Source organism: Brassica rapa, chromosome A03, assembly GCF_000309985.2.
Source record: "Brassica rapa cultivar Chiifu-401-42 chromosome A03, CAAS_Brap_v3.01, whole genome shotgun sequence".
NCBI classification, from domain to species: domain Eukaryota; kingdom Viridiplantae; phylum Streptophyta; class Magnoliopsida; order Brassicales; family Brassicaceae; genus Brassica; species Brassica rapa.
This window is the reverse complement of record NC_024797.2, coordinates 28,129,511-28,155,240: the sequence shown is the minus strand read 5'-3', so window position 1 is coordinate 28,155,240 and position 25,730 is coordinate 28,129,511. Positions and strand designations below refer to the sequence as shown.

At 37.4% G+C, this 25,730-nt stretch overlaps 9 protein-coding genes and 1 pseudogene across 10 annotated transcripts; 6 read left to right on the top strand and 4 right to left on the bottom strand.

Moving 5' to 3' along the window:
• Window positions 1-133: 133 nt before the first annotated feature.
• LOC103862128 lies at window positions 134-3,087 on the top strand (annotated as a pseudogene).
• Window positions 1,245-1,619, bottom strand: LOC103861813 (putative cell wall protein). Its single transcript, XM_009139519.3, has one exon. It carries the CDS (start codon window positions 1,617-1,619, stop codon window positions 1,245-1,247), a length of 375 nt encoding a protein of 124 aa, XP_009137767.2.
• LOC103861812 lies at window positions 2,331-5,016 on the top strand. The gene is made up of 6 exons (XM_033287622.1): window positions 2,331-3,260; window positions 3,355-3,575; window positions 3,916-4,096; window positions 4,174-4,259; window positions 4,362-4,453; window positions 4,534-5,016. The coding sequence occupies exons 1-6, from the start codon at window positions 3,177-3,179 to the stop codon at window positions 4,722-4,724; spliced, it is 855 nt and encodes a 284-aa protein (XP_033143513.1). The 5' UTR covers window positions 2,331-3,176; the 3' UTR covers window positions 4,725-5,016.
• Window positions 5,017-6,056: 1,040 nt separating this feature from the next.
• Window positions 6,057-7,171, top strand: LOC103861811 (ethylene-responsive transcription factor ERF054). The gene has a single exon (XM_009139516.3). It carries the CDS (start codon window positions 6,119-6,121, stop codon window positions 6,902-6,904), a length of 786 nt encoding a protein of 261 aa, XP_009137764.1. The 5' UTR covers window positions 6,057-6,118; the 3' UTR covers window positions 6,905-7,171.
• A 1,119-nt stretch (window positions 7,172-8,290) lies between these two features.
• On the top strand, window positions 8,291-10,613 carry LOC117132743. Its single transcript, XM_033287630.1, has 2 exons — window positions 8,291-9,657; window positions 9,746-10,613. Exons 1-2 carry the CDS (start codon window positions 9,346-9,348, stop codon window positions 9,869-9,871), a joined length of 438 nt encoding a protein of 145 aa, XP_033143521.1. The 5' UTR covers window positions 8,291-9,345; the 3' UTR covers window positions 9,872-10,613.
• LOC117132647 lies at window positions 10,357-11,622 on the top strand. The gene has a single exon (XM_033287431.1). It carries the CDS (start codon window positions 10,357-10,359, stop codon window positions 11,620-11,622), a length of 1,266 nt encoding a protein of 421 aa, XP_033143322.1.
• LOC117132646 lies at window positions 11,619-12,017 on the top strand. The gene has a single exon (XM_033287430.1). The coding sequence runs from the start codon at window positions 11,619-11,621 to the stop codon at window positions 12,015-12,017; it is 399 nt and encodes a 132-aa protein (XP_033143321.1).
• A 2,201-nt stretch (window positions 12,018-14,218) lies between these two features.
• Window positions 14,219-18,230, bottom strand: LOC117132738. Its single transcript, XM_033287612.1, has 12 exons — window positions 17,814-18,230; window positions 17,594-17,677; window positions 17,378-17,482; window positions 17,198-17,296; window positions 16,667-17,116; window positions 16,536-16,592; window positions 16,385-16,465; window positions 16,254-16,310; window positions 15,945-16,162; window positions 15,777-15,858; window positions 15,257-15,644; window positions 14,219-15,131 (listed from the first exon to the last, which is right to left on the bottom strand). Exons 1-12 carry the CDS (start codon window positions 18,168-18,170, stop codon window positions 14,854-14,856), a joined length of 2,256 nt encoding a protein of 751 aa, XP_033143503.1. The 5' UTR covers window positions 18,171-18,230; the 3' UTR covers window positions 14,219-14,853.
• A 2,044-nt stretch (window positions 18,231-20,274) lies between these two features.
• On the bottom strand, window positions 20,275-22,068 carry LOC117132645. The gene is made up of 7 exons (XM_033287429.1): window positions 22,000-22,068; window positions 21,709-21,916; window positions 21,489-21,658; window positions 21,100-21,353; window positions 20,931-21,012; window positions 20,424-20,808; window positions 20,275-20,327 (listed from the first exon to the last, which is right to left on the bottom strand). The coding sequence occupies exons 1-7, from the start codon at window positions 22,066-22,068 to the stop codon at window positions 20,275-20,277; spliced, it is 1,221 nt and encodes a 406-aa protein (XP_033143320.1).
• LOC117132740 (dextranase-like) lies at window positions 21,640-24,515 on the bottom strand. 2 transcript variants are annotated; one of them, XR_004456261.1, is made up of 10 exons: window positions 23,676-24,515; window positions 23,512-23,580; window positions 23,295-23,444; window positions 23,133-23,204; window positions 22,983-23,054; window positions 22,782-22,916; window positions 22,615-22,683; window positions 22,435-22,521; window positions 22,000-22,357; window positions 21,640-21,916 (listed from the first exon to the last, which is right to left on the bottom strand). XR_004456261.1 is itself a non-coding variant. In XM_033287623.1 (9 exons), the coding sequence occupies exons 1-9, from the start codon at window positions 23,742-23,744 to the stop codon at window positions 22,244-22,246; spliced, it is 837 nt and encodes a 278-aa protein (XP_033143514.1). In that variant the 5' UTR covers window positions 23,745-24,515; the 3' UTR covers window positions 21,640-22,243. The 2 variants fall into 2 exon arrangements, 1 of the variants encoding a protein (XP_033143514.1); XM_033287623.1 differs by having other exon boundaries at window positions 21,640-22,357.
• Window positions 24,516-25,730: the final 1,215 nt, after the last annotated feature.

Genomic DNA, 25,730 nt, shown 5'->3' with positions numbered 1-25,730 from the left:
GGAATAAAGGGAGCCCAGAGTAGGCACGGGCCAACCTGTACAAACCGGCCCATCAAGGATAACACGTATCTCAAGAGGGAGAGTGAGTGTGAAAGCATTAGAAAAGTAGAGAAAGAAATGGGATGCTGCTTGAAAGTCACAGCTCCGCCTGTCCCCACCCGAAGTCTCAGACTCAGAAGCTCAGCACCCTCCTCCGTCGTTCCCGACTCCAGAGATCTCTCACAACAAGTCCGACATTTGCACCCTCCTCCCTCCTACTGCTGCTTCCATCCTCGAAGACGACGCTATCAGCAAACTCCACCGACATCCTCCTCCTCCTTCTTCTTCTTTCTCTCGCCGCAACATGAAGAATCTCCAGATCTCCGGGAGGACGGCACTCGCCTCAGGGGAAGCTCCGTCCCAGTTTAGTCCGAGAGAGACCATATAACCAACCAAACCCCTACACACAACCCGCGAAATGTGGACCCGAGTCCTCTCCCGCGAAGCGGGTTGCTAGAAGGTCCAAGGCGTCGTTCACGTTCTCCGGCAACTCGTGGACCTAGTTCCGCAAGAAGAAGCCCCATGAAGAAGCGTGAAGCAGCTCTGGAGAAGGACGGAGCAGAGGTGAAGGTGAAGAAATTAGCTGTTGAGGTAAAGAAGGAAGGAAGAAGATGTAGCTGTGAGGGAGCTTTGTGTGTTGATGGAATGCTTCATCTTTCTCTGATCTCACTCTCTAATTCCATTAACTGATGCTTTGATTGATTCATTTTGATTTTCCACCTTTTTGATTTGTAAATTCTGGAACGTAACAATATTAATCAAATCTGTGCGGATCTTTCATATAGTAAAAGCAAAGGCAAATCAGACAGAAGACACTGTTCTGTTATAAAGTACATACATAAAGACTTGTCTTTTTCATATATATATATATATATATATATATATATATATTTTTTTTTTTTGGTTCAAATCTTTTTCATATTTAAAAACAAAAAGGTTATGTGGTGAACGTTCTTTGTTTTTATGGTGCTCTAGAGTGTGGGAAGTAGAGAAAGAGAACGAAACTCGAAGGCGAAATCTGAATTGATCAACTTTGTTTTGGAAACATTTTTATTATGTTTAGAATAGCGTATAAGCAAATGCTCTTGATTCTTTATTATACATTATATATCTTATCTTGAGAGATAGAACAAATATATGACTATATATGATGGAAGGAAACTGACAATACCAAGGTTGTAAACCCTTTTGCATGTAGCAAATGCTTATTTGTTGATGGGTTCAAGTGGTTGTGGCACTGGTGGAACTTCATCTTCTCTAGAGCTTGGACCGGAAGCTCCATATCCAGGGTGTGGGGCAAAATTACTAGGGATTCCACAAGAAGAGGCTGGAGCAGCAGCAATTGGATCGTGGTAAGGATGGAATGGCCTTTTAGGTTGAGGTGGCAGCAAGAATCTTCCTAGTCTAGGGATCAGACCAGATGGTTGGGGTGCAATGCCCACAAGAAACTCTGACTGTTTTGTCTCACCGGTAGTGAAGAAGTTGGGAATGTAACGCATTCCACTCACTTTCTCTGCACATCCGATAAGCAGGCTTAGCATAGCCACTGTGGCAATCAGTGTTTGCAGAGGAGAACCCATTGTTGTCTTACTAGTGGAGGATAAAGTTGGCATTGAATGTTTGTTGGTTTGTGGAGGGAGTGAGGAATAGAAAGTGTAGGTTCTTTTATAGAGTGAAATGGTTCAAGCTAATTATGTGTACATTAAACGAACATTAACAAGTGCTTTATTTGCCAAAAAGAGCCTACAAAGTCTGGTGACATCTTTACATTGGCGGTGAGACAAGTCATAAGTGCATGATCAGTCACAAATGCCTAATTAAAACTCTATTTGTTTTTAAATGATGTATTTTTTGGTTTATACATGTTAAAAATATATTAAATTTTTTTGATTATAGACATATTGTTTTCTGTTTTACTATATTCCATAAATCAATAGTATTTGAATAAGTGCACTTGTTTTTCTAAAGTTTAGTTTAAAATTGTAAATTGTATAAAAAATTACATAAAAATGTAAAACATATATTTTAAAAATAATCTTTTAGTTTAAAATAATTATCTCGAGGAATGTGTAAATAACTTGATGGGCTTTTTAGTCAGTATCTCTTCTTCTTCTCGAAAGCAAGTTGTGATTCTGAAGATTTAAATGGGAGAGACGACGGCGTCCAAAGAGTTTGATCACTTCTTTTTTTCTTTCTGTTTGTTTTTTCAAAGTTGGTAAACAAAAACATAATGCAACCTTCAATTTTTGACCATTTCTATAGACTATAGTTTCATTCTCCGATCAAATCTTATTTTTTATATTAGTTTGTTTATTTATTACATGATTTACGTGAGTAGCGGTGTATTTTAATTAGAAAGAAACCTAGCCAAAGTCTTTCCGTCTGTTTATCATCCCCATGTCGTACTATTTGAATAGGTCAAACTTGTACTGTAAATAATTAACAACATTAGCCGACTGATCCTGTCACACATGTCCTTTCTTTTGTTAAATGATTATTTCTTCACCATATGAATTATAAAAACAAAATTATAATTTGATTGATTAACCTAGATTCTTCTCTTGTTTTTAAGTAAAATGTGATCGATATGGTTTCTCGTCTTTCAAGATGTAAGCGTAGGAGACTTTTGGCTTGTGGAAGATGACATCTCAAGCAGAGTTTTTTTCTATGTCTTGTTCACGGACTATACAACAAGGCAATTACCAAAACAAACTCAGTCTTATCCGGAGAAACCAAAAAAAAAAATGAAAATAAATGGAGAAGGTGGAGAGTTGTGAGAGGGACAGGTAAATCTACCAATGCATCCTCCTGCTTCAGAAGAACGAGTCACATTGATAGAGTTTGGTTACATAAACTTATATATAACCTATTTTCTTTCACAACTCTCTTTTCAAAAGTAGCATAACCTTTCAATTAAAACAGAGTCTTCCCTGGATCTCTCTGTTTTTCTGACATTGCCGTGAAAGTCTCAAACGCTCGTCCTATAAAGCAAACTCATTACAAAAAGAAACACACTTTTGTCCGAAAGTTTAGCTCTTTGAAACGCGTCAGGGAAAGAGAAATCCACAAGACTCTCTCTTACCTCTTCTCTGTTTTTTTCTGTGTTGAGTTTCTTTTTTTGTTTGTTTTCTTGGAAAATGATGTGTTATGAAAACGAATCCAACCTGGACCGTTTCCTTCGCTGCACGACACCAGTCGTCCCTTCGCTTTCCCTCCCAAAGGTTCCACGCTTTTACGTTCGTTGTCATCTTCTTCCTTAATAAACTCTCTGAGTTACATGATCTAAAAATTGTGTGTTTGGATGATGTTTGACAGACACAGATCAAGAACCTGAATCGTCTATGGTACCCTTCGGAGAGCGAGAGCGTTGAGTATTTCAGGTTAAGTGATTTTTGGGATTGTTTCGACGAGTGGAGCGCATACGGTGCAGGTGTTCCCATCTTGTCTGAAACAGGCGAGACATTGGTCCAATACTACGTTCCTTACCTCTCTGCTATCCAGATTTTCACTTCTCATTCTGCTCTTATTGCCCTAAGGTAACATTCTCTTAAGGCCATTATCAGAAAAAAACATAAACACATCTAAGATGTTGCTGCCATGATGATTATTGAGGAGGAGACTGAGTCTGGGGACTCAGGGAGCGAGACGTGTAGCGAGGAATGGAGATGGGACGAGTGGAGCGCATACGGTGCAGGTGTTCCCATCTTGTCTGAAACAGGCGAGACATTGGTCCAATACTACGTTCCTTACCTCTCTGCTATCCAGATTTTCACTTCTCATTCTGCTCTTATTGCCCTAAGGTAACATTCTCTTAAGGCCATTATCAGAAAAAAACATAAACACATCTAAGATGTTGCTGCCATGATGATTATTGAGGGAGGAGACTGAGTCTGGGGACTCAGGGAGCGAGACGTGTAGCGAGGAATGGAGATGGGAAGGATGGTCTTCGTCAGAGGAAGGAGTGGATCATCAAGAACCTCTCGATCGTCTCGGTTACTCTTACTTGCAGTATTTCGAGAGATGTACTCCTTATTCTCGAGCCCCTCTCATGGATAAGGTTTGCTCTTCTCCTATATCTCCTAGTGTGGCATGTAATAGTTTATCATTTTAGAAAAATAATATGTCTACTTTCAGATCAAAGGGTTGGGAGAAAGACATGCAGGCTTGAGGTCATTGAGGAGTGTTGATCTGTCTCCTGCGAGTTGGATGGCTGTTGCTTGGTCTGCCTCTTTTTTTAGCAAATGTCTTATTGTTTTGTTTGGTTTCAGAAAGAAAAATTAAGATCAATGTAAAAAATGGTTATGATGTTGGTTATGTTATAGGTATCCAATCTATCACATTCCCATGAACCGAAGCATAAAGGACTTGTCTACTTGCTTCCTCACTTACCACACACTTTCTTCATCTTTTCAAGGTGGAGTTTCACTTACCCCTTGAATGTGTATATTTTATATAGTACATTCATTGCTTTTTTATTTTGTGTCATTGTAATAGATGTGCAGAAAGAGAAGAGGGAAAGGATAAGTGTTGGTGCATTTGGGATGGCCACTTACAAAACGCAAGGGAGACTATGGGACAATGATAGATTGCTTTCCCTTTTGAGCGTAGCAGATTCTTGGTTAAAGCAGCTAAGGGTCCACCACCATGACTTCACCTACTTCACCACTACTCCTTATCATCTCTAATAACAGCATAGTGTTTTTAGATTGAGTCTTGGTTAACAATCTATTTAGTTTTGTGTGTTTAAGAGTAGCTAGAGATATCAATAACGTTGAACAACATTTGGAAGTCTTAGAAAACAACATGCACTGACTTTTTCTTCAAAATGTTTTCATCTTAGATTTGGTTTTGGGTGTGTACGGTAGATTATGGGCATAATACATTTTATTATCTTCTAATGTTTTATGGCTTTTCTGTTTTGTATAAACGCCGGTTCTGGTGATTTTGCTTGTATACAAAGTCCAAATCGTGGCAGCATTCTTGCTAATAGGGATTAAAGGCTAGACTAGCACTAATTGAATTGCCTAATTACTAAGCTTCTTATAGAGCTAAAGTGTAAAATATTATTACAACCAGCAATAAAAGTGTTTTTGATGAAAGTAAAAGAAAGACAAGTTTGCCTCAAGTTTCGGATTTTTCTACCACTACACTTCCATCTTTTATTAACTTATAATTCTCAACTAAAAGCTTCCTATAACAACTATAGATTCCAAAAAAAAATATTTGATTTCGACATGACATCTCTCTATATTTCAAACCATCTGCAACTATAAGTTCTGATGAACATATCAAGAATATATATTTATGCACGTAAGATAACATGTTGAAATAAGTTACAAACTTGAAAATCTATTTTTTCAAACTTGGTCGGTGTTTACTACCAAAAAGAAGAAAGATGAAGAAGGACTTGGTCGGTTTTGCGAGTATCTTTCAGAGGGGGAGAAAAGAACAAAATATCATAAAAAGTGAAAGCTGGGTTTGACCAATCACCGACCCGGAGGAGTGAATATTATATAATCAAGTAAATAAATAAATAAATGATTTATAGGGTCGAATTAATAAGTTAGACATAAAAATGGTAATTCTTGTGGGGATGTTATCCTTAGCCGCGACTAGCCGACCATTACCAAAACCACCATCATCGTTTCAATTTGCATTAACCTCCTGTGATCTCTTGATTATTGATTATACTAATCTTATCATTTAGAGCTTCCGACTTGTCGCATTTAGATGAATGAATGTATTCACCGTCCAAAAAACAGAGACTGCCACATAGTTGCACGGACGTTAATGGTTTTGTATCCTCCGTGTTGTGTTTTTATGTGTCAACGTCTCTCTTTTTTATAGGCTAATTTTTTAAAATATGAATTAGAGTGAAAGCAAAGGAATCATTCTAGTAACACCAAAAAGATGAGATAGACCGAAAGCTGAGATATTTTATAACTAACTCTCATATATAAAGACCATTGAGTCATCTCTCTCTGTTGTAAATAGACACAAAAGCAAACACAATATTCTCTTTCTCGTCAAGGTTTTTCATTTTCTTCTCTGTTTTGGCAAAAAAAGTGTGATCACAGAGATGGACTTTGACGAGGAGCTGAATCTTTGTATCACCAAAGGTAAGAATACCGATCCTTATTTTGGGGAAGCCTCTTCGTCCCCAAGATCTATCAAGAAGATGAGAGATACTGATCATCGACCTAAACCCTATTTTCCTTTTACTCTCGATCCGACCATTCAAAATCAACAACAGCAGCACTTCGGATACGTTCAACAACACGACCAGACAATGCAAGGCCAGAATCAAGTGATCTCGTTTAGTCCTCAACAGCCGCAGCAGCAGTATTGGAGCGGCACATTGAATCTGAGCCAAGAAAGTGTTCAGCCGTACAGCGCAACAAAGCTGTACAGAGGAGTAAGACAACGTCAGTGGGGAAAATGGGTCGCAGAGATACGCAAGCCACGGAGCAGAGCGCGTCTCTGGCTTGGTACCTTTGATACAGCTGAAGAAGCTGCCATGGCTTATGACCGTCAAGCTTTTATATTGAGGGGTCATAGTGCCACACTTAATTTTCCAGAGCATTATGTTAATAAGGAAATTGAGCCGCTTGATGAAACTGATGCCTCAAGCTCGTTGGATCAGAAACAATCCGAGGCGCCGCAGCCATACGAGGTTAACTTGGAGAGCAAGGAAGAAGCAGTGAGTGATGGTGTTGTGGAGGATGGGATGGCTGAGGCATGGTTGAATGCTGTTACAGCGGGATGGGGTCCTGAAAGTCCTCTTTGGGATGATTTGGACAGTTCTCATTTTCCACAATGCTCGTCTACTTCCTCTGCTTCTTGTCCCATGAGACCTTACTTTTGAATAAGGTCATAGAGGGGTCACGTTTTAGGTTTTAGATTAGGGTTTCGCTCATTGGCATTTGGATGGAGACAGTTTTTGTGATCTCCCACTCCACACATCAGACTATTTATATCTACCGGACATGATTCCCCCTAAATTTCCATTAGTATATTGTTATCATTTTTTATGTGTGTGTGTTGCTGATTTATAGATGTCCTATTTGATCATCAAGTTTGTTTTATGGCATCATACAATTTTATTTCTCTGCACTTCAACAAGTTAGCACCATCACATAGTATCCAGAATTTATATTGTCTTTTTCCTCTTATTCAAGATCTTTGTGTGGGAGCTTGGTTTCATTTTTTTTTACATTGGTGGGAAACATAGAACTGGCATAAAAAAGGAAGCATAATTTTTTGACAAACTAAAATTTCATTAAGATATTGACAATTATTTTAAACAAATATTAGTTCAACAAACTTATTTAGTCTTTTAAAAAATTGATAATTATATTAGTAAAATATATATAAGCAACTTTAAAATTTATGTTTTCGAATTTTTATTTATCTTATAGAAACAAAAAGATATCAAACATCACCGGGAATCTTAAATGTATCAGCTGCACCAAACTTTCTAAACTCCTCCTCGACACAACAAATTGATAATTTAGATTGCATATTAGGTGTATATATTGCATTTACATGTGTTATTGCATATAACAGGGTTCAAAATTGCACAATTGAAAGATTGGGGTGAAGTTAGAAGTTTATTTCTGCAACTTATGAAGTTTTGTGAAAGCAATACAAAGATGAGCGACCTTTGTGCAATTATGAGTAGGTTTGGAATGTTCCATCGAAAGTTTGGGATAAAATCAAGAAGATGATTCTGCATATTCTAAAGTTTTGGGTTTAACTGTAAATTATCAAAACAAGAAGGGCCAAAGAAAAAAGTTTCTCGTGAGTCTCGATTTTGACGACAGCGTGAATTCCGGTAGAATTTGTTGACTTGACACTTTTTTTCCGAGTGAAAAAAAAGAGAGAGCGGGGAAATGAAGCACTTTTTTTTTGAATAAGGTCATAAAGTCTCACATTTTAGAATATAGTTTAGGGTGATCTCCCACTCAGTACATAAGTCTATTTATATATCGCTACCAATATCATTGTTCGTCATTTAATCGAGTTTGTTTCATGGCATCGAACAAGTTTGTTTTTCTACACTTGAATAATTTGGCATCGTCACATTGTATCCATAACTTATATTGACTTCTGCCTCTTTTTCAAGAATCAAGATCATTGTATGTGAACATGGTTTCATTATTTTTTACATTGGTTGGAAATAGGGCTGGGACTTCGGATATTCGGTTCGGGTTCGGATAGGAACCGATCGGGTCCGGGTTTTTCGGATAAATGAATTCTATACCCAATGGGTATTTAGTAGATTTCGGTTTGGGTTTCGGATCGGGTACTACTGGTTTCGGATCGGTTCCGGATACCCATTTTTAAAGTGAATTATATAAATATTTGCAAAATAAAATTATTATATACCAGTTATTTATTTATTTATTTTATTTTTTAAAGGAAAAATAAATAGAAATCGTACATATATTAGTAACATGTATTAAATACAACAAAGTTGAAGTAGTCTAGTGGTATTACAGTTGTTGCTTTACCTATCCAACCCAAGTTCGATCCTTAGAAGATACAAATCTATGTTTTTTAAGCATAGAATTCGGGTTAAACGGGTACCCGTTCGGTTTCGGGTAAAAACCGGAACCGAACCGATACCCATGGATAATCAACATTAATATCCATCGGATAAATTGTCTAGGACCGAAACCGAACCGGTCCATTTCGGGTCAGTTCCGGTTCGGATATTCGGTTATGGATAAAAATCCCAGGCCTAGTTGGAAACATAGATGTGGCATTAAAAGGGACGAATAATCTGACATAAATGATTGAGAAAATGACACAAAGAACACTAAACCAAGTTTTCCTCCCCAAACTAGCACTCAGGATCAGAAGTCACAAAAATAGGTTTCATTAAAGGGGCAATTTACCCTTATGCCCTCTTCTTTAACTAATTTAAAAAACAAATTTGAAATCAATTGTGGCCGTCCTCGTTTCATCGCTTCTTCTTCTCCTCATCGCTGTCTTTCTTCGTCGTCGTCTCTCCGGCGTTGTCGTCGTCGTCTCTCCGTCGTCGTCTCTCCGTCGTTGTCGTCGTCGTCTCTCCGTCGTCGTCTTCGCCTCTCCGTTGATCCGTCGTCGTCGTCTCTCCGTTTATTTATCGTCGTCGTCGTCGTTTCTCAATTGATCTGTCGTTTCTACGTCTATTCATCTCATTCTCTCTCTCGTGTGTCTGATTTTGATTAAGGTTTGAATCATTTCATTTTGTTATACATTATCTAGGTTTTGTTATATATTATTCATTTGTTGATGAATTGAAGTTGATTTTGTAGAACAATGGAAGTTTTGTGCATCTGTGGACAATGGATCTCAAAAGAATCTCTCCAGTGGGAGTTTCTTGTTGATTTGAAGAGGAATGCATCAATCATTTCCATAGAAGAAGATCTACTGTATGAAGATTTGATGAAGATTGTCTCTGAAGATTTTAGTGTTAAAGAGGAAGAAATCAGTTTGAGTTATGGTTTTTCATTGGATATGAAATGTATTATTGAAAGTTTCCCCCCACTCTCGATAGGTAATACTCGTCAGCTCAGAACTTTCATTTCCAAGACTAGAGCATTTGATGGAACCTGTCGTTTGTGTGTTAAGGTTTGTATGATTTTTTTCTTACTTAGACTTTTCAGGATATGCTTCATAACCAAGTATTATGCCTTACAGAACTACTTGACTTTTGCAGGTTAGTACTGATCCAGCTAGCTGTAACACTCAAGCTTCTGATACATTTGCTTCTACAGTTCCATTGAATGCCAATCCAGCGATGTTTTCTACTGTGCAGAGTGAAAAACAGGTACATTGTCCTTAATTCCCTTTTTCTGTTTGTGTTTGCATGATATGCTTCATAATCAAGTATTATGCCTTACAGAACTACTTGACTTTTGCAGAGTCTTCTATATGAAGGTGTTTCTACAGTTCCTCTGAATGTTCTTCCGGATTTTAGTACTGATTCAGCTAGCTGTAACATTCAAGCTTCTGATACATTTGCTTCTACTGTTCCATTGAATGCCAATCCAGTGATTCTTTCTACTGTGCAGAGTGAAAAACAGGTACATTGTCCCTAATTCTCTTTTTCTGTTTGTGTTTGCATGATATGCTTCATAATCAAGTATTATGCCTTACAGAACTACTTGACTTTTGCAGAATCTTCTATATGAAGGTGTTTCTACAGTTCCTCTGAATGCTCTTCCGGATTTTAGCCCTGTCCATATTGGACTTTCACCAAACACGAGAGTAGCTGGCGATATTAAGGTGAATAGCTATTTTAAGACAAAGAGAGAGTTGATGTTGAGGATGAAGAAATGGGCTTTAGAGTGGAAGTTTGAGTACAAGACTGTCTCTTCTAACAAGTCAAGAGTGCTTTTGAGTTGTGTTGATGAAAATTGCACGTGGAGGATGCGTGCTATCAAGCTACCTGTTTCAGATTTTTTCGTTGTTAAAAAGTATGTTCATGAGCATACATGCGATACAACACACAGGAAAGCCAACCACAGACAAGCATCTGCAAAGTTGTTGGGTTCTTTGATTTCCAGCAATTATGGAGAAAAAAAGGAAGGTCTCAAACCGAAACAGATCATTGAACAGGTCAGGATGCTGCATGGTGTTCACATCAATTACAAACAAGCTTGGAGAGTGAGAGAAGAAGCTCAGATTTTGGTTAGAGGGACTCCTGAAGACAGCTATTACAATTTGTCTAGGTGGTTGTATAAAATCACAGAAACAAACCCTGGTTCCTTGACTTATCAACATGTTGATGCTGCAGGAAAGTTCAAGTATGCATTTGTGGCTTTTGGTCCATCGATAAGGGGATTCTCATTGATGAGGAGAGTTATTGCAGTAGATGGTACATTTCTGAAGGGAAAATTCAATGGGACTTTATTGGCAGCTTGTGCTCAAGATGGGAATTATCATCTATATCCTCTCGCCTTTGCAGTGGTTGACGCAGAAAACGGCGCCTCTTGGAAATGGTTCTTTAGAGGTTTGAGCCAGAAGATCCCGGACGCTTCGGATCTTGTTTTTGTATCAGACAGGGCTAACTCCATTTCTTCAGCGTTGGAGGATGTATATCCCTTATCTCACCATGGAATTTGCAGGATCCATCTGCTCCGCAACATCACTCCTACATATGCGAAGACTGGGTTGCTACCTCTGGTGGAAAGCGCTGCTGATGCCTATACGTGTCACGAGTTCTGGTTAATCTTCAAGGACATAAAGGATAAATGTCCTGAATTGGCTAAGTATCTGGAAGAGTCTGATTTTAGGAAGTGGGCACGAAGCTATGCGCCTGCGAACAGGTATAATATCATGACTACCAACATTGCAGAGTCTCTCAATTCTATGTTGAAGATGCCTCGTGAGTTGCCCATTATCTCTCTCCTTGAAACTATCAGATTGACGATGACCACTTGGTTTTTTGAGCGACGCGAAGCGGCTGCGAAACATAAGCACCTGGTTACTCCAAAAGTTGTGCAGAAATTGGTATCTAGGTTAGGGGCCGCAATGTTGTTGAATGTGTATCAAGTTGATCGAAGCGAGTTTGAGGTGAAGATGAAACAATGAAGTTTGTTGTTGACTTGGAGAAGCGGCATTGCACATGTAATGTTTTCGACATTGACAAGATCCCCTGCATCCATGCCATCGCTGCTGCTAAGCATATCAAGAGAGATGAAAACCGTTTTGTTGATGCTTCTCACTTGACAGAAACGTGGGCTAAAGCTTATGCTGAAAGCATACATCCTGGTGGAGAGTTGTCAACGTCCACCTATCCAGAGAATATTGATGAACTGTCTTGCCCACCTCCAGCTACCAAAAAGAAAAGTGGACGCCCTCCTACAAAGAGAAAGAGATCCGTTGGCGAGTTTGGGGTTCCTGGATCTAAATCTCAGTCCCACAAGTGCAGCAGATGTGGCACAGGAGGGCACAACAAGATCACATGCCAGAGGCCTATAGGATGAAGTTCTACATTTTTACATTTTTATCGATTATTATTTGGATGTTGGCTATTTGATGGTTACATGATATGCACAAGACCATATACATTTTTTCTTTTGGAACCCTATCCTGAATAAGTATGATTTCTTCCAACTTTTGTAATATACAACATTATCTTTTGATCTCATTTCAATTTTTAGTTTAAACTTCTTTGCTAGAAAAAAACACAGTAATATTCAACTATTCTGGAATCCCATCCAGAAATACCGAGTTCATTTCCAAGGTTTATAATACAACATTTTCTGTTAAGAATAATTATGTGGAAAAGTGTAACAGATGATTCTCCTCGGTCTAGCGGCTAAAACACCTATCTGTCGAAATTGTAACGCTTGACTCGACCCGGGTTCGATTCCCCTACTAATCAGAGTTTTTTAAAAAAATTTAAGTTGAATAAAAATAAAAGAGAATATATTACTTTACTTACAACATGTAATGACTGAAATTAACTTGGCCTAGTGGCTACTACACCTTAGTTCCCTCTTTCCTCCTAGTCATCTTCAGGTTCGAATCCTATGAGATGTGTATATATATTTTTTTTTCCTCCAAAATTTACAAATCACATTATCAAATTTTCCAAATGTGTAGATATTAATCCTTAGTTTGATCTCATTTCATTTTTTTCTAGTTTAAGAAAGAAGCACACTAACATTCATGTATATTATTCATGCATACTCTGGAAGCCCATCCTGAACTATCTAAGATCTTTTCAATGTATTTTACTATAAATTGTATGGCTAAATTCAATTATGTGGAAGCAACTAACAGATGATTCTCCTCAGCCTAGCAGCTAAACCACGAAACCTATGATACCGAAACATTTGTTCGACCCGGGTTCGACTCTCCTACGATTAATGGTTGATTTTTTTTTTTGTTCAAACATATATCTCAGGAATCGAAGAGTCTCTTCCAAACGACATCATGTAACTCAGTAACCGAAGAGTTTCTTTTCGTCAAGATTGGCTGTTATATGATTGGTTATTTCAGTAACTGACTTCAAAAATCGAAGAGTTCCACAATAATCAAGAGTTTATTTTAACTGACTTCAATAATCGAAGAGTTCCTTTTAGTTCTATAAATATAAGGGACGATATCAGACCTTTTATTCACTCACTTCATTTCGTCTGATTTATCCTTTTGCAATACAAGTTAGTTTTCGATTTTTCTCATTTTCCATTCAATTCATGAACTTTTTTCTATTTCTATTTTATCGTAACATCTTAGTTTCGATTTTGTTGCAGGACAAAGTTTCAATGGAAGGAAGTTCAAAGAAGATGATGAAGCGTCCCATAGAGGAGGTTTACGGATGTGATGCCGCCGAAGGTTTCAATAAGGGGAAGAAGGAAACTGTGGTACATTACAGGGCTCTTCTTCGTTTGTCCAACGAATACAGGCTATCTGAGAATGATTGGAATCTGGCATCCAGCAAAGCAAATTCAATTGCTGTCCAAATCGAGTTGCTTGAAGATATTATCAAAGCTGATGGAAAATTTGATTTAACTGCTGAGTTGGAGAAACTCAAAGAAGAGCACTCGGAAGCGGAAGGAATGCTTGCTGATGTGAAGGTCAAAGTCCCTGATTGGGATAAACTTGGCGAAAGTTGGCTGTGTCATGAGTAATTTCATGTTATCATCTTCTCTTTTTATGTTTTTAAGGACCACATTATGTTTGATTTTCAGTTTTTATTTTAAATGAATAAGTACTTTTGTTTCTCTTGTGTTGTTTCTTCAATTAACAACCTAAATAAAAAACTTGTTCAATGTTTTTCACTATTTTGTAATGGTTTGGCCTAGTGTTCTTGTAACTTGGTTATCTGATTTGCTTATTTGTTTTTGGAAAGCCATCCTGAATACATAAAATGATATCCAGATTATATAAATCTATCGTCTGTGAATAAATAAGTTCACATTTACTCTGTTATCGAATATCCACCGTAGCCTAGTGGCAAGCCCTTCTACTCTTAGTGTACCCTTATCACACAATAAGCCGTGTTCGATCCCCGTTGTGTATACTCACATTTTTTTCTGTTTTTAATTAAATATTCAAAAGTTATTTTCGTTTTATTATAGCTTTTGGCAAGTATAACACCCTTGGTACAACGGCTGCACACTTTGATTCTCTTTCGAGAGTTCACGAGTTCAATCAACATCAGATCACATTCTTTTTCATTTTTTTTTTGTAAACTTTAAAGGAATTTGTTTTTGGAAAGCTATCCTGAATACCTAAAATGATATCCAGATTATATAAATCTATCGTCTGTGAATAAATAAGTTCACATTTACTCTGTTATCGAATATCCACCATAGCCTAGTGGCAAGCCCTTCTACTCTTAGTGTACCCTTATCACACAATAAGCCGTGTTCGATCCCCGTTGTGTATACTTACACTTTTTTCTGTTTTTAATTAAATATTCAAAAGTTATTTTCGTTTTATTATAGCTTTTGGCAAGTATAACACCCTTGGCACAGCGGCTGCACACTTTGATTCATCTTTCGAGAGTTCACGAGTTCAATCAACATCGGATCACATTCTTTTTCATTTTTTTTTGTAAACTTTAAAGGAATTTGCTAGGCTTTGGTGCATTTTGCTTTCTCACTCTTTTTCTGGAAACCCATCCTAAAAGTACCATAAGCATTTGACAATTCATCAATACATCCTAAAATTTTTCAATAACAATCTAAATGAAAAAAACGTTAGGGATTCATTACAAACTTAAACTTAAACGTTAGGGATAATTAATATCAAAGTAGAAAACAGAGTAGAAAACAGAGTAGAAAACAGAGTAGAACAAATATGACATTTTCACTTCCTTTGACCTTCCTGGAAATCTTTATCCATAAACTGGTCGAAGATCTCACAACATAGCTTGCTTCGTAAGTCCATCGCAGTTTCATCATTTATATTAGCCATGCTCTTCAATCCCAGTGACCTGCATTCCAGCATCTTCACAACAAAAATACCACAGTTGTATGGAAATTTTGTCTTTGGAAGCCCTTCTGCAAACTTAACTTCAAATGGACTGATATCTTCGAAATTAACCTCTTCACCAAGAAGTTCCATCTTTATGGCACTAATCAACACTGTCATAAATACCCAAAATTATACAATAAATCAATCACCAACAGACAACAAAATGAATATGTAAAAATGCATCACAAGCACAAGCAGCAACAGACAACAAAATGAATATGTAAAGAGTTTTTACCTGCCAGTTCTTGGATTTGATTAAGAGCACGTTTGATATTTGCTTTTGGAAGACCACAATGGAAGAGTGTGATTGTGTTGTCCATCAATTGTATCTCCACCCCAATATAGTGATAGCTCAACTTATCTTCAATGACACCATATATAACATCAACATCTTCCAGCCATACCTTCTTTGGATGTATTAAACCTTTCACAAGTTCGCCTACACAGCCCTCCAATAACGTTTGTTTTTTCTTATGTGGCTTCCTGACAGATTCATAAGCGTACCCAACCACTTCTAAGAATTTGACTGGTACAAAGCATGCTGCTGGAAGATTGTTGTTGCGGAACCAAGCACCTTGCTCAACCCTCTTACAATTTAGCATTTCAAATGCAACATTTATGTGCTGCCAATGTAACAATATAGTTAGAAACTTCATATAGAACTGCTATAACATGGACATCTAGCATAGCTCAACTCAACCTCTTCCTAAACATATGACACAATCAAATAGAAGACAGAACAGAGTGTTGATTACCTCTTTGTTGAGATTGTTTTCTGCATCGTCCATTTTTTGAAAGAACTCTTTTTCAATTTCTTTTCCATTGATATAAAACGGTCTGTAGTTGATAAAATTAACTAGTATCAATCGAAACTTTTACAAAATAAATTAGGAATATTTATGCGAGGACAAAAAGTTGCTTACACACGATATATGCCCCGTAGATCCATCCAGTGTGCAAGCCTTGAAAACCGAGGAAATTCAGGTGTCACAAATGGATCAATTGGAAGGATTACCTCAGGTGTTACAGGTATAGGAGGGTTTCTAGGTCGTATTGGCCTCTTCTCTTCTCGCTGTAGAAAAGGAAGCAAATCTACTGGCTGAGCATTTGCTTTCTTCTTCTTACCAACATCAGGCTTCCCCTTTAATTAAAAATAAAGACAAAAATTCAGGATCGTTTTTATCTTTATACTTGAATGCCTTCCTAATATGAAGTAAAAATATTTTTTATACCTTTTTTGCATGATCGTCTTGACTTGGTTTCACACTCTTACCCTGCTTTACTTCCATCTGTGAAACAAAACCGATATATCAAACTATTGACCTGAACTTCAATTCAAGTGGATCTTATTCATTTTTATTACCTCTTTTGCCATTTTCCCAACACCATCTTCTGATGGACCAGCTGCTTCATTTTTCTTACAAGCGACAGCCTTCGCCTTCCCCTTTTTGAATGACAAAAATTCAGATACATTTATATCTTAATTCCTAGTATGATGTATAAATATTTCATACCTTTTTATCACCATCTCCTTCACTTGGATTCACACTCTGCGTCTGCTCTTCTTCCATCTGAAAATCAATACCGAGATATTAAACAAATGACATTATTTTTCAATTCAAGTGATCCAAGGCATTTGTTTTACCTTTTTTGTCATCTCCCAAACACCATCTACCCATTTTCTTGGTTTTCGCATCTCAGAATGGTGGAAGTAAATTTGTTCTTTAGAATTGTTCAAAGAGACAAAACACGAGCCATCAAACAAAATGACTTTAACTTTTCCAGCGCACCAGGCACCATTGTCGAACGCCTCCACGTCCTGCATTAGCTCATAACTTTTCTTCGCTCCAGATCTCTCAGGTGGTGGTTGAGGACGTATTCTGTCAATTGATACACGTGTCTCAACACTCCTTTTCCTCTTCTTTTCGTCCAGAGACGGGACGAAGTACTCAACTTTCACCATCTCAACCCCATCAACCAAATATGTTGCCAACACATTTCCTGGATACCATTTATGACAAGTATTGTCATCTTGTGATGAAATCTCCACATTTGCTCCGATCTCAAAGGGATTTTGAACTCTGCTTTCTACATCCTGTGATGGTTTAGATTCAAGGATATCCAGTCATTTTGATAGTTGCTGTATATTTATTAAAGGTTTTAATGAAAGTAATACCTTATTTTGCTCTGTTAAAAGATTTCTGCGAGCTCGGGTATTTGGCTGTGTGTCGGAAATGTTTGGTGAAATGATCTCATTCATAAGCTCGTGAGTCTCCTGAATTCAGGAATGGTTGAATGAACACGTACAAGGGCTTCCAAAAATTACTTGAAAAGTCCAATTTTTTAAAGAAGGTACCTGCTGCGTCTGAATTGGAGTAAGGACTGGAGTCTCAATATTCTGTTGAGCTATTGGAGAACCAGGTGTCTCTTTCGTGATCTCATTCATAGGCTCTCGTGTATCCTGAAGTCAGGAATGGGATTATGAACTCGTACAAGAACTTCCAAAAATTAATTTAAGTACAACCAAATTCATAATTTTATAAATACCAACAGTTTTCAAAATTATACTTGCCTCATTGTTAAGTTGTTCATCTGCTTGATCTGCATTGGCTTCACCTTGTCTGGAAGCCGTCTCATGAAATGGAGTTGTGTCAGTCTGTGCAAGTACAACAAAAATTAGGAAGGCAATCCTAAATATGTATAACATCTTCCAAAATTACTTGACAACTCAAAAAAAAAACTGAATCAAGAACTAGATAAACATTAATTTTAATTTCCGAAAAAAAAGTTACCTCATTGTTTGGAGTTTCATATGAAGTAACTCTTTGTAGTTTCTCTAGTTTTGTCACACGTTCTTTAATCTGTTTCCTGTCTTTTTCAATCAAACACAAACGATCGTTCATGATCCTTAAATTATCTCCCACCATCTCGCTGATTCTGTTGATCTTTGATTCCAAAGACTCCTCCTGATACGAAGAAGAAGCTTGACTCATCCCTCCATTCCCAAACAGTAAAGATGCTCTTCTTATTTGTTCATTAGCACCGTATAGGTCTACTGACATGTTTCGCCAATCTCTAATTTTAAACTTATAACCTCTCTTGGATAAATCGGCCATGTCATCCAGATCTTTATTAGCTTCGTCTTCCATGCAAACATCAGCTTCTGGATCATTAGAAATAGGAGGTAGGATGCATGTGACCTTAAGCTGAAACCATAAAAATAATTAGCTTTTAAATGGAGAATCATAAGGCAAAACAGAAACAAGAAAAAAATAATGTAAAAACTTACATGATCTTTGATTTCAATTAGGAGAACATCTATCAGCTGTGGAGAAGCTATTTGAAGGTACTTCTCACACAAAAATATTGGGGTAGACGGTTGAACGCTCAGAATAGGAACAACTTGACTGAATGCATACTGTAGCAAAGGTACTGACTCAAGTATCCATATAAGAAATGCCATAGGGAATCCTTGCAAATCATAATTGTTTTTGTCGAGGCTTTTGTCGACAGCTCTCTGAAGTGATTTTAACAGCAAATTATAAGCTGTTCTCCCCCATGGGTATGTCATCAAGACATCCATATCCTGCGCTATTTTCACATAATCCAAAGTAAAAGTTGTGCCACCGTCGAGAAGGCTCTTCTGTAGTAGTATGCTCTCAATCAGGAGGAGCATTGCAAGGCAGAATCTCTCATCAGAAGCATCTTCTCTTGTGTTTCTGAGCTGCTTCTCCACGTCCTTTACTGTATGAGTACGCCCTTTTAGGAAGTCCCACTTAAATTTCTCGGTTTCCTCTCGTGGTTCTCTTGCTTCACCACTACATTTCAAACCAGTCACCATGTGGAATTCTCTTATAGAGAACCTCATTGGCTGAGCACCAAAATGGAACCATGCTTCGTGTCTCTTCACTGTCTTGATGCTTTTGGTGAGAACTGCGTGCACTATCTTAGCTGATAATTTCAAAGACCTCTCTCCAAGCTTGATCACCGGTCCCAAAAACGTCCCTCTTATTCTGTTGAACTCATCATTTCCTAGAATTTCCTTAACAGTTTTGATATAAGCAACTATCGAGTGTTGGTTTATCGATATCGTCTTCTCTGGCTCTGATCCAATCGGATACCTCAGCTCAGGCAGTGCTAGTCTTAATGGTAATGGATCTCCCATCTTGTTTCTATCCTGCGTAAACAAGAAAAATTTTATTTGTCTAAATTAATTAAAATCCAATTTTCAGGAAGGGTTTCCTGAAACAATACAAATCCTTCCTGAGTCTATACACATGCTTTCACATGAACTAGAATTCTACCAATCATATTAGGTTAAAACGAGCAAGTCTATACACAAGCAAAAACCAGGAGACCAATCTCTCAGAAAGAAAACACACATAAGGTTGAATCTGCAACATACCTTAAAGAGATAGAGCTCTAGAAATGGTTTTTCTCGGAGAATAGAGAGAGCGCGTAGAAAGATCGCGAGAGAGAGAGAGTTCTGGAGATGGTTTTCGGTAGACCAGATGATTTCTCCTCAGACCAGCGGTTAAACCAAGGCATTTCATAACTCAAAAGTCTCTCTATTCCCCGGGTTCGATATGTGGTGGATTCAAAATCATTTTAATTTTTTTTGTGTTACAGTTTGGAGTTAAATAAAATTAAATGTAATCCATTAACAGATGATTCTTCTTGGCCTAGTGGCTAAACTCCCACACTATCCAAATACGCAAACTCTCTCCCTCTGGGTTCGATCCTTTGTGGTTCTAAATTTTTGTTGTCTGTAAACATCACAATTTTAAGCTTACCATATACATGTCCAATCCTTAGTATATAATCTCATTTCATTCTTTTTTACATTTGAAACACTTAACTTTTTTTCTGGAAACCCATCCAGAAACATTATTTTAACCTTCCAAGATATATGATACCCAAAAAATACTTGATATCCTTCCAATCTTTCTTATGTAACCAGACGCCAACAACATAACAAAATAAACAGTCATAACTAAAACCGAGTCTTAACTAAAACAAAAAATGTTTTCATGCATCATTCTCATTTCCCAAAGCTCTCATCCACAAATTGGTTGAAGATCTCACAAGACAAGGTTCTCCTTAGCTCCAATGCATTGTCATCATTAATCTTTGTCATGTCTCCTATCTTCAATGACTGGCACTCCAGAATCTTGACAAGAAATATCCCACAGTTGAAAGGATGTTTTGTCTTGGGTAAACCTTGTGCCTGCTCAATCTCAAATGGAATCATCTTCACTTATCTACCTCATCACCAGAAGATTCCACCAGCAGATTAGAAATCAACACTGTCATATTTAAAAATCAATATCAAGATAGAATCAGTTGAATATTTCAAACCAAGAAACAGATGAATACATCAAATACAAATTGTTTATACATACCTGCCAACTTTTTCACTTGAGGAATATCAATGCTGTTGCTTTCCTTTTGAAAACAATCATATACTGTGATTCTTTTCTTCTTCAAATGAATTTCCATCCCAATCCAGACATTGCTTTTTTTTCCAAGAGTAATCCCATACACAACATCAACATCTTCTCCCCATGTCTTCTCTGGATATACCTTCCCTCTCACAGTATCTTTAAATAAATCGTTGAAAATCTTTTTACCTTTGACCTTTTCTTTCTTGTAAGCCAAATCATCAGAGAGCAAGCAATGCAAGAACTCCATAGGTAGGAAGCACGCCTTTGGAATCTTGTAGTTGTGGAACCAAGCAGCATTCTCATTTCTTCTGCAATTTAGCATTGCAAAGGCTCCATCAATGTGCTGCAAAAAAAAAGGCAAACATTATCTAATTTGTTACTATATAATTCCTGAAACTAAACAAATCCTTCCTGAATTTTTTTTTAAAAAAAAGCTCAAGGCAAGAACATATGTAAACAAATTACCTCTTTCTTAAGGTCCTTTTTTGCATTTTCCATGCTTTGAAAGAAAGATTTCCTTATCTTATTATCATTGATTGATAGGGACCTGCAGTCGATTAAAGATTCAAAGGAATTACCAAACCTCTTATACATAAATATAAGAATATATAGACAAGGACAGAAACATGCTTACGTTTCATGCATGCCGGGCTTTAATGTCATCCAATTTTGAAGCCTTGAAAGCTTATGTTCCGCAGGAGTTGAAAACGGATCAACTGCAGGTATAATCTCAGGTATTACAGTTAAAGCCGGATTTCTGTCAGACTTGAATGGAGTTTTTGTGTCTCTAGATCGTTTAGGCACCCTCTCGCTCCTTCTTAGGAAAACATTATCCATTCCTGAATTTTGTGATGAGGCAGCAGCTTTCCTTTTCTTATCAGGCTTCACCTTTAATCAAACAATAGACACCAAGCAAAATATTATCAAATTTGTTGCAATCGGAATTTCTGGAAACCATTCCTGAAACTAAAATGTATGTATATCAAACAATTCACGTGAAGTATAATTCTAGTTATGATTTACCTTATCTGCCATCTTCCAGACTCCATCTTTCCATTCTCTATGAATTCGCAAATCTGAATGTTTGAATAGAATAGTTTCCATAGAAGTATAGAGACACACCGAGTATGTGTTATCACCAAGTACCATGCTAATTTGTCCGCTGCTCCAGCCATTGTTGTAAAGGCTTCTACCTTATCCATCATCTCAAAGGATTTTTGGTCACTAGTTGGTGTTGCAGGACGTATTTTGTCAGCCGTGATAGTATCCTGAAGTTTCTGAAGTCTATGTTGGTCTGTGAAGAGTGTCGTGTACTCAACTGTCAGCTCCTCTAGTCCTTCACACAGTTTAAGATCAACAACCTTTCCTGGATACCATATTTCGTCATCAGTAGACAAAATCTCAACCTCTGCGCCTATTTGAAAGTGAGCTAGAAGCCTGCTTACTTCAACCTATTAAAAATGAAGATTCAGTAACATCAGCGGTTTTAAATTGTTAGAATAATAATTAAAGATCAAATATACTCGATGCATACCTCGTTTGTTTCTGAAAAATCTATAGCACTTGTCTGAAGATGCTCTGTTTGCAGAGTAATAGGCGGCATCTTCGAAACATATGTGGAAACTAGCTCAGTAGTAGGTTCTGTAGTATCCTTGAGATTTTCTTCTGCTTGATTCTGCTCTGATGGTGTCTCATCGGATTGATCTCCCTCACTTGTCTGAAGGTGCTGTGTTTGCGGAGTAAGAGGCTGTGTCTTCGAAACATCTGTGGAAACTAGCTCAGTAGTAGGTTCTGTAGTATCCTTGAGATATTCTTCTGCTTGATTCTTTCTGCTTGATTGTGTATGCTCCTTCACTTGTAGAAAAATATTGGGTCGCAGTTTCTGTCTCACTCTATAAGACAAAAGTAAATGGTAAGAGTTAGTTGAATAGAAAAATATTACATAAACATTTTAAATATTTCTTCTTACCAAAGCATTCTTATTTTCTTCAATAACTAGTGCAATTAGTGAAGACAATGGAGAGGAAGGTGTGTGATGCACAGCATGTGTATCCTCCTGTAATAACAGTAAAATAAAAGAGGTAGTTATGAAGAAGTTTCTACAATTTAAAATTCAAGTTGTACTTATGAAAGACATTTCTATGCTTACCTTTTTATTGTTTGCTGAAATGATCTCAGTCAATGGCTGTGTAGCCTCATACGTTTCCTCTGTTACCGTCTGCAAAAAAAACAAAAAAAAGTCAGGTAGGGGATCAAAAACACGTACAAAAGCTTTCAAACATTACTTGAAATCTCCAAGATTTTTTGAACATTTACCTGCTGTTTCTGAATTGGAGTAAAAACTTGAGCCTCAATACTCTTTGGAGATATTGGAGAAGAAGGTGTCTCATTCATTTCCAGTGTTTCTTTTTGCAAAACTTGAGTCTGAGCAGCAGGTGACTCAATCACAATCTGCAAAAAATATCAGGAAAGGCCATCATGAATACATTCAATTATAATTTCTAGAGTAAATATTACCTCATCATCTGGTTTTCCTTCTTCTTGATTAGTTTTGGGTGGCGTTTCATCAGTAGAGGTTTGTGTTTCCCTCTGCCAAAAATTAGAAAGGTCTATATATGTAAATCACCCAAAACTAATTGTAAACTCCAACTGTCATTGAGCATATACCTCTTTTGTCAGATTAGGAGTAAAAACTTGAGTATCAAGGGCAGGCGTGTCATCCGATGGCTCTCTCTCAATCTGTAAAAATTATCACGAAGTCAATCCAGAGTACGTTCTAAAGCTTCCAAACATTAACTTAAAAATCCAAGATTTTTTTTGACCATGTACCTGCTGAGTCTGACTTGGAGTATAAACGGGAGTTTCAATACTCTTTGGAGCTATTGGAGAAGAAGGTGTCTCATTCATTTCCACTGTTTCTTTCTGCAAAACTTGACTCTGACTAGCAGGTGACTCACTTGTTAATTTCTCTCTCACAATCTGCAAAAAAATATCAGGAATGGCCATCATGAATACATTCAACTATAATTTCTAGAATAAATATTACCTCATCATCTGGTTTTCCATCTTGATTAGGATTGGATGGCCTCTCATCGGTAGACGTTTCTGTTTCTTTCTGTCAAAAATCAGAAAAGCCTTTATATGTAAAAAAAAATCACCCAAACTAATTTGTAAACTCCAACTGTGAAAACAATATCATTGAGCATATACCTCTTTTGTCAGATTAGGAGAGAATACTTGAGTATCAAGGGCAGGAGTTTCATCATCTGATTCATTCATTGTCTCCTGCAAAAATCAAGAATGCATTCTAGAATATGTACAAAAGCTTCCAAATATTACTTCAAAACTCAACAATATTTTATTGGTTACATACCTCATGTGTCAAATTAGGCTGTTGAGACATTGGAGATAAAGGCGTCTCACTCGATGTTGCGTGTAATCCTGCAAAAATCAGGAAGGCATTCAGGATTTTGTACAAGAATTTCCAAATATTTTCTTAAAAATTTTTGAGCATATACCTCATTTTGTTGAGACTTTGGAGATGCAGCTGATTCAATCATTGTCTCCTGCAAAAATCAGGAATGCATTCAAGAAGTACAAAAGCTTTCCAAATATTACTTCAAAACTCAACAATATTTATTGGTTACATACCTCATGTGTCAAATTAGGCTGTTGAGACATTGGAGATAAAGGTGTCTCACTCGATGGTTGCGTGTGAGACATTGGAGATAAAGGTGTCCCACTGGATCGCTGTTTGTCAAATATTAGGAAGGCATTCAAGAATATGTACAAGATCTTCCAAAAAATACTTGAAAATGCAAATGTAAAAGAAGATGTTTTGAGAATTTACCTTTTGTGTCACGTTAGTGGGAAAAACATTGTTGTTTCCTTCCAACTCTGACACACGAGCTCTAAGATGTATTTTTCTTCTTCCAGTAATGACATTCGATCCTTCATGCTCTTCAGATTCTCCTCCATTACCGTGATGATCCTGTTCACTTTTTCATTTACTGAATCCTCATCAATCGGAGTAGAAGCTTGGCCAGTCTCCTTATTGCCATCATTTGAATAAGAGCATCCAATGTGTCAAATGTGTCTACACACCTATTTTCCCAGTCATCGGCTGTAATCTTGTACCCTTTCTTTGTTACATCTTTCACTGTTTCCAGCTCGTCACTATATTTGTCTTCAATGGAGATATCATCTTCTGGATCATGAGGAATAGAAGGTAGTATGCAATGGACCTTCAGCTGAGAGAGTATTTAAAAAAAGACCAATGAGAAACATATTAAAAAGAAGAAGCCAAATAAACTGAGAAACATATACTTGGAAAAGCTTACCTTGTATCAGCTTCAACCTGTAAAACCCTATCAAGTGATGGATTCTCTACCTCAGTGTATTTTTCACACAAGTAAGTCGGCCCAGGAACCTCAACTGTTGGTACACACTTACTGAACTTATCCCTTAGCAAAGGAATCGACTCTAGTATCCAAAGAAGGAATACTAGAGGATAACCTTGCAACTCAAATTTGGATTATTCTCCAAATGATTCGCGACAGCGTTTTGAATTGACTTCAGGAGCACAATGTAAGCCTCTTTTCCCCATGGATATGTCATATCCTGTGCATTTTTCGCATATTCCAAAGGAAAACTCCCTCCTTTGCTCTTCCGCAATAATATGCTCTCTACCAGGATGAGCATTGCGAGGCATATTCTCCTCAGAAGCATCTTCTCTTGTGTTTCTGAGCTGGTCCACCACGTCACTTAACTTATGACTACGCCCCTTTAGCAATTCCCAATTAAATCTCTCGGTTTCCCTTCGTGGTCCTTCTAATGCACCACTACATTTCAAGCCTGTCATCATATGAAATTCTCTTATAGAGAACCTCATTGGCTGCGCACCGAAATGGAACCAGGCTTCATTCTCCTTGACAGAAACGATGCTTCTAGTGAGAATGGCGTAGACTATCTTTGCTGATAACTTCAATCCTCTCTCACTGAGCTTCATTACAGGTCCCAGAAATGATCCTCGGACTCTTATCATCTCATCTGGTTTTAGGATGCTTTTGACAATAGAGATATAATCTGAACCAGAGTAGGGTTGATTGCTGACTTTTCCTTTGGCTGTGAACCAATAGGATACTTCAGCTCTGGCAGTGCTAGTTTTAGAGGTACTGAATCTCCCATCTTGTTTCTATCCTGCGTAAACAAGGAAAAAAAATTCAAACTTTCTGGAAGGCTTTCCTGAAATAACACAACAAATGC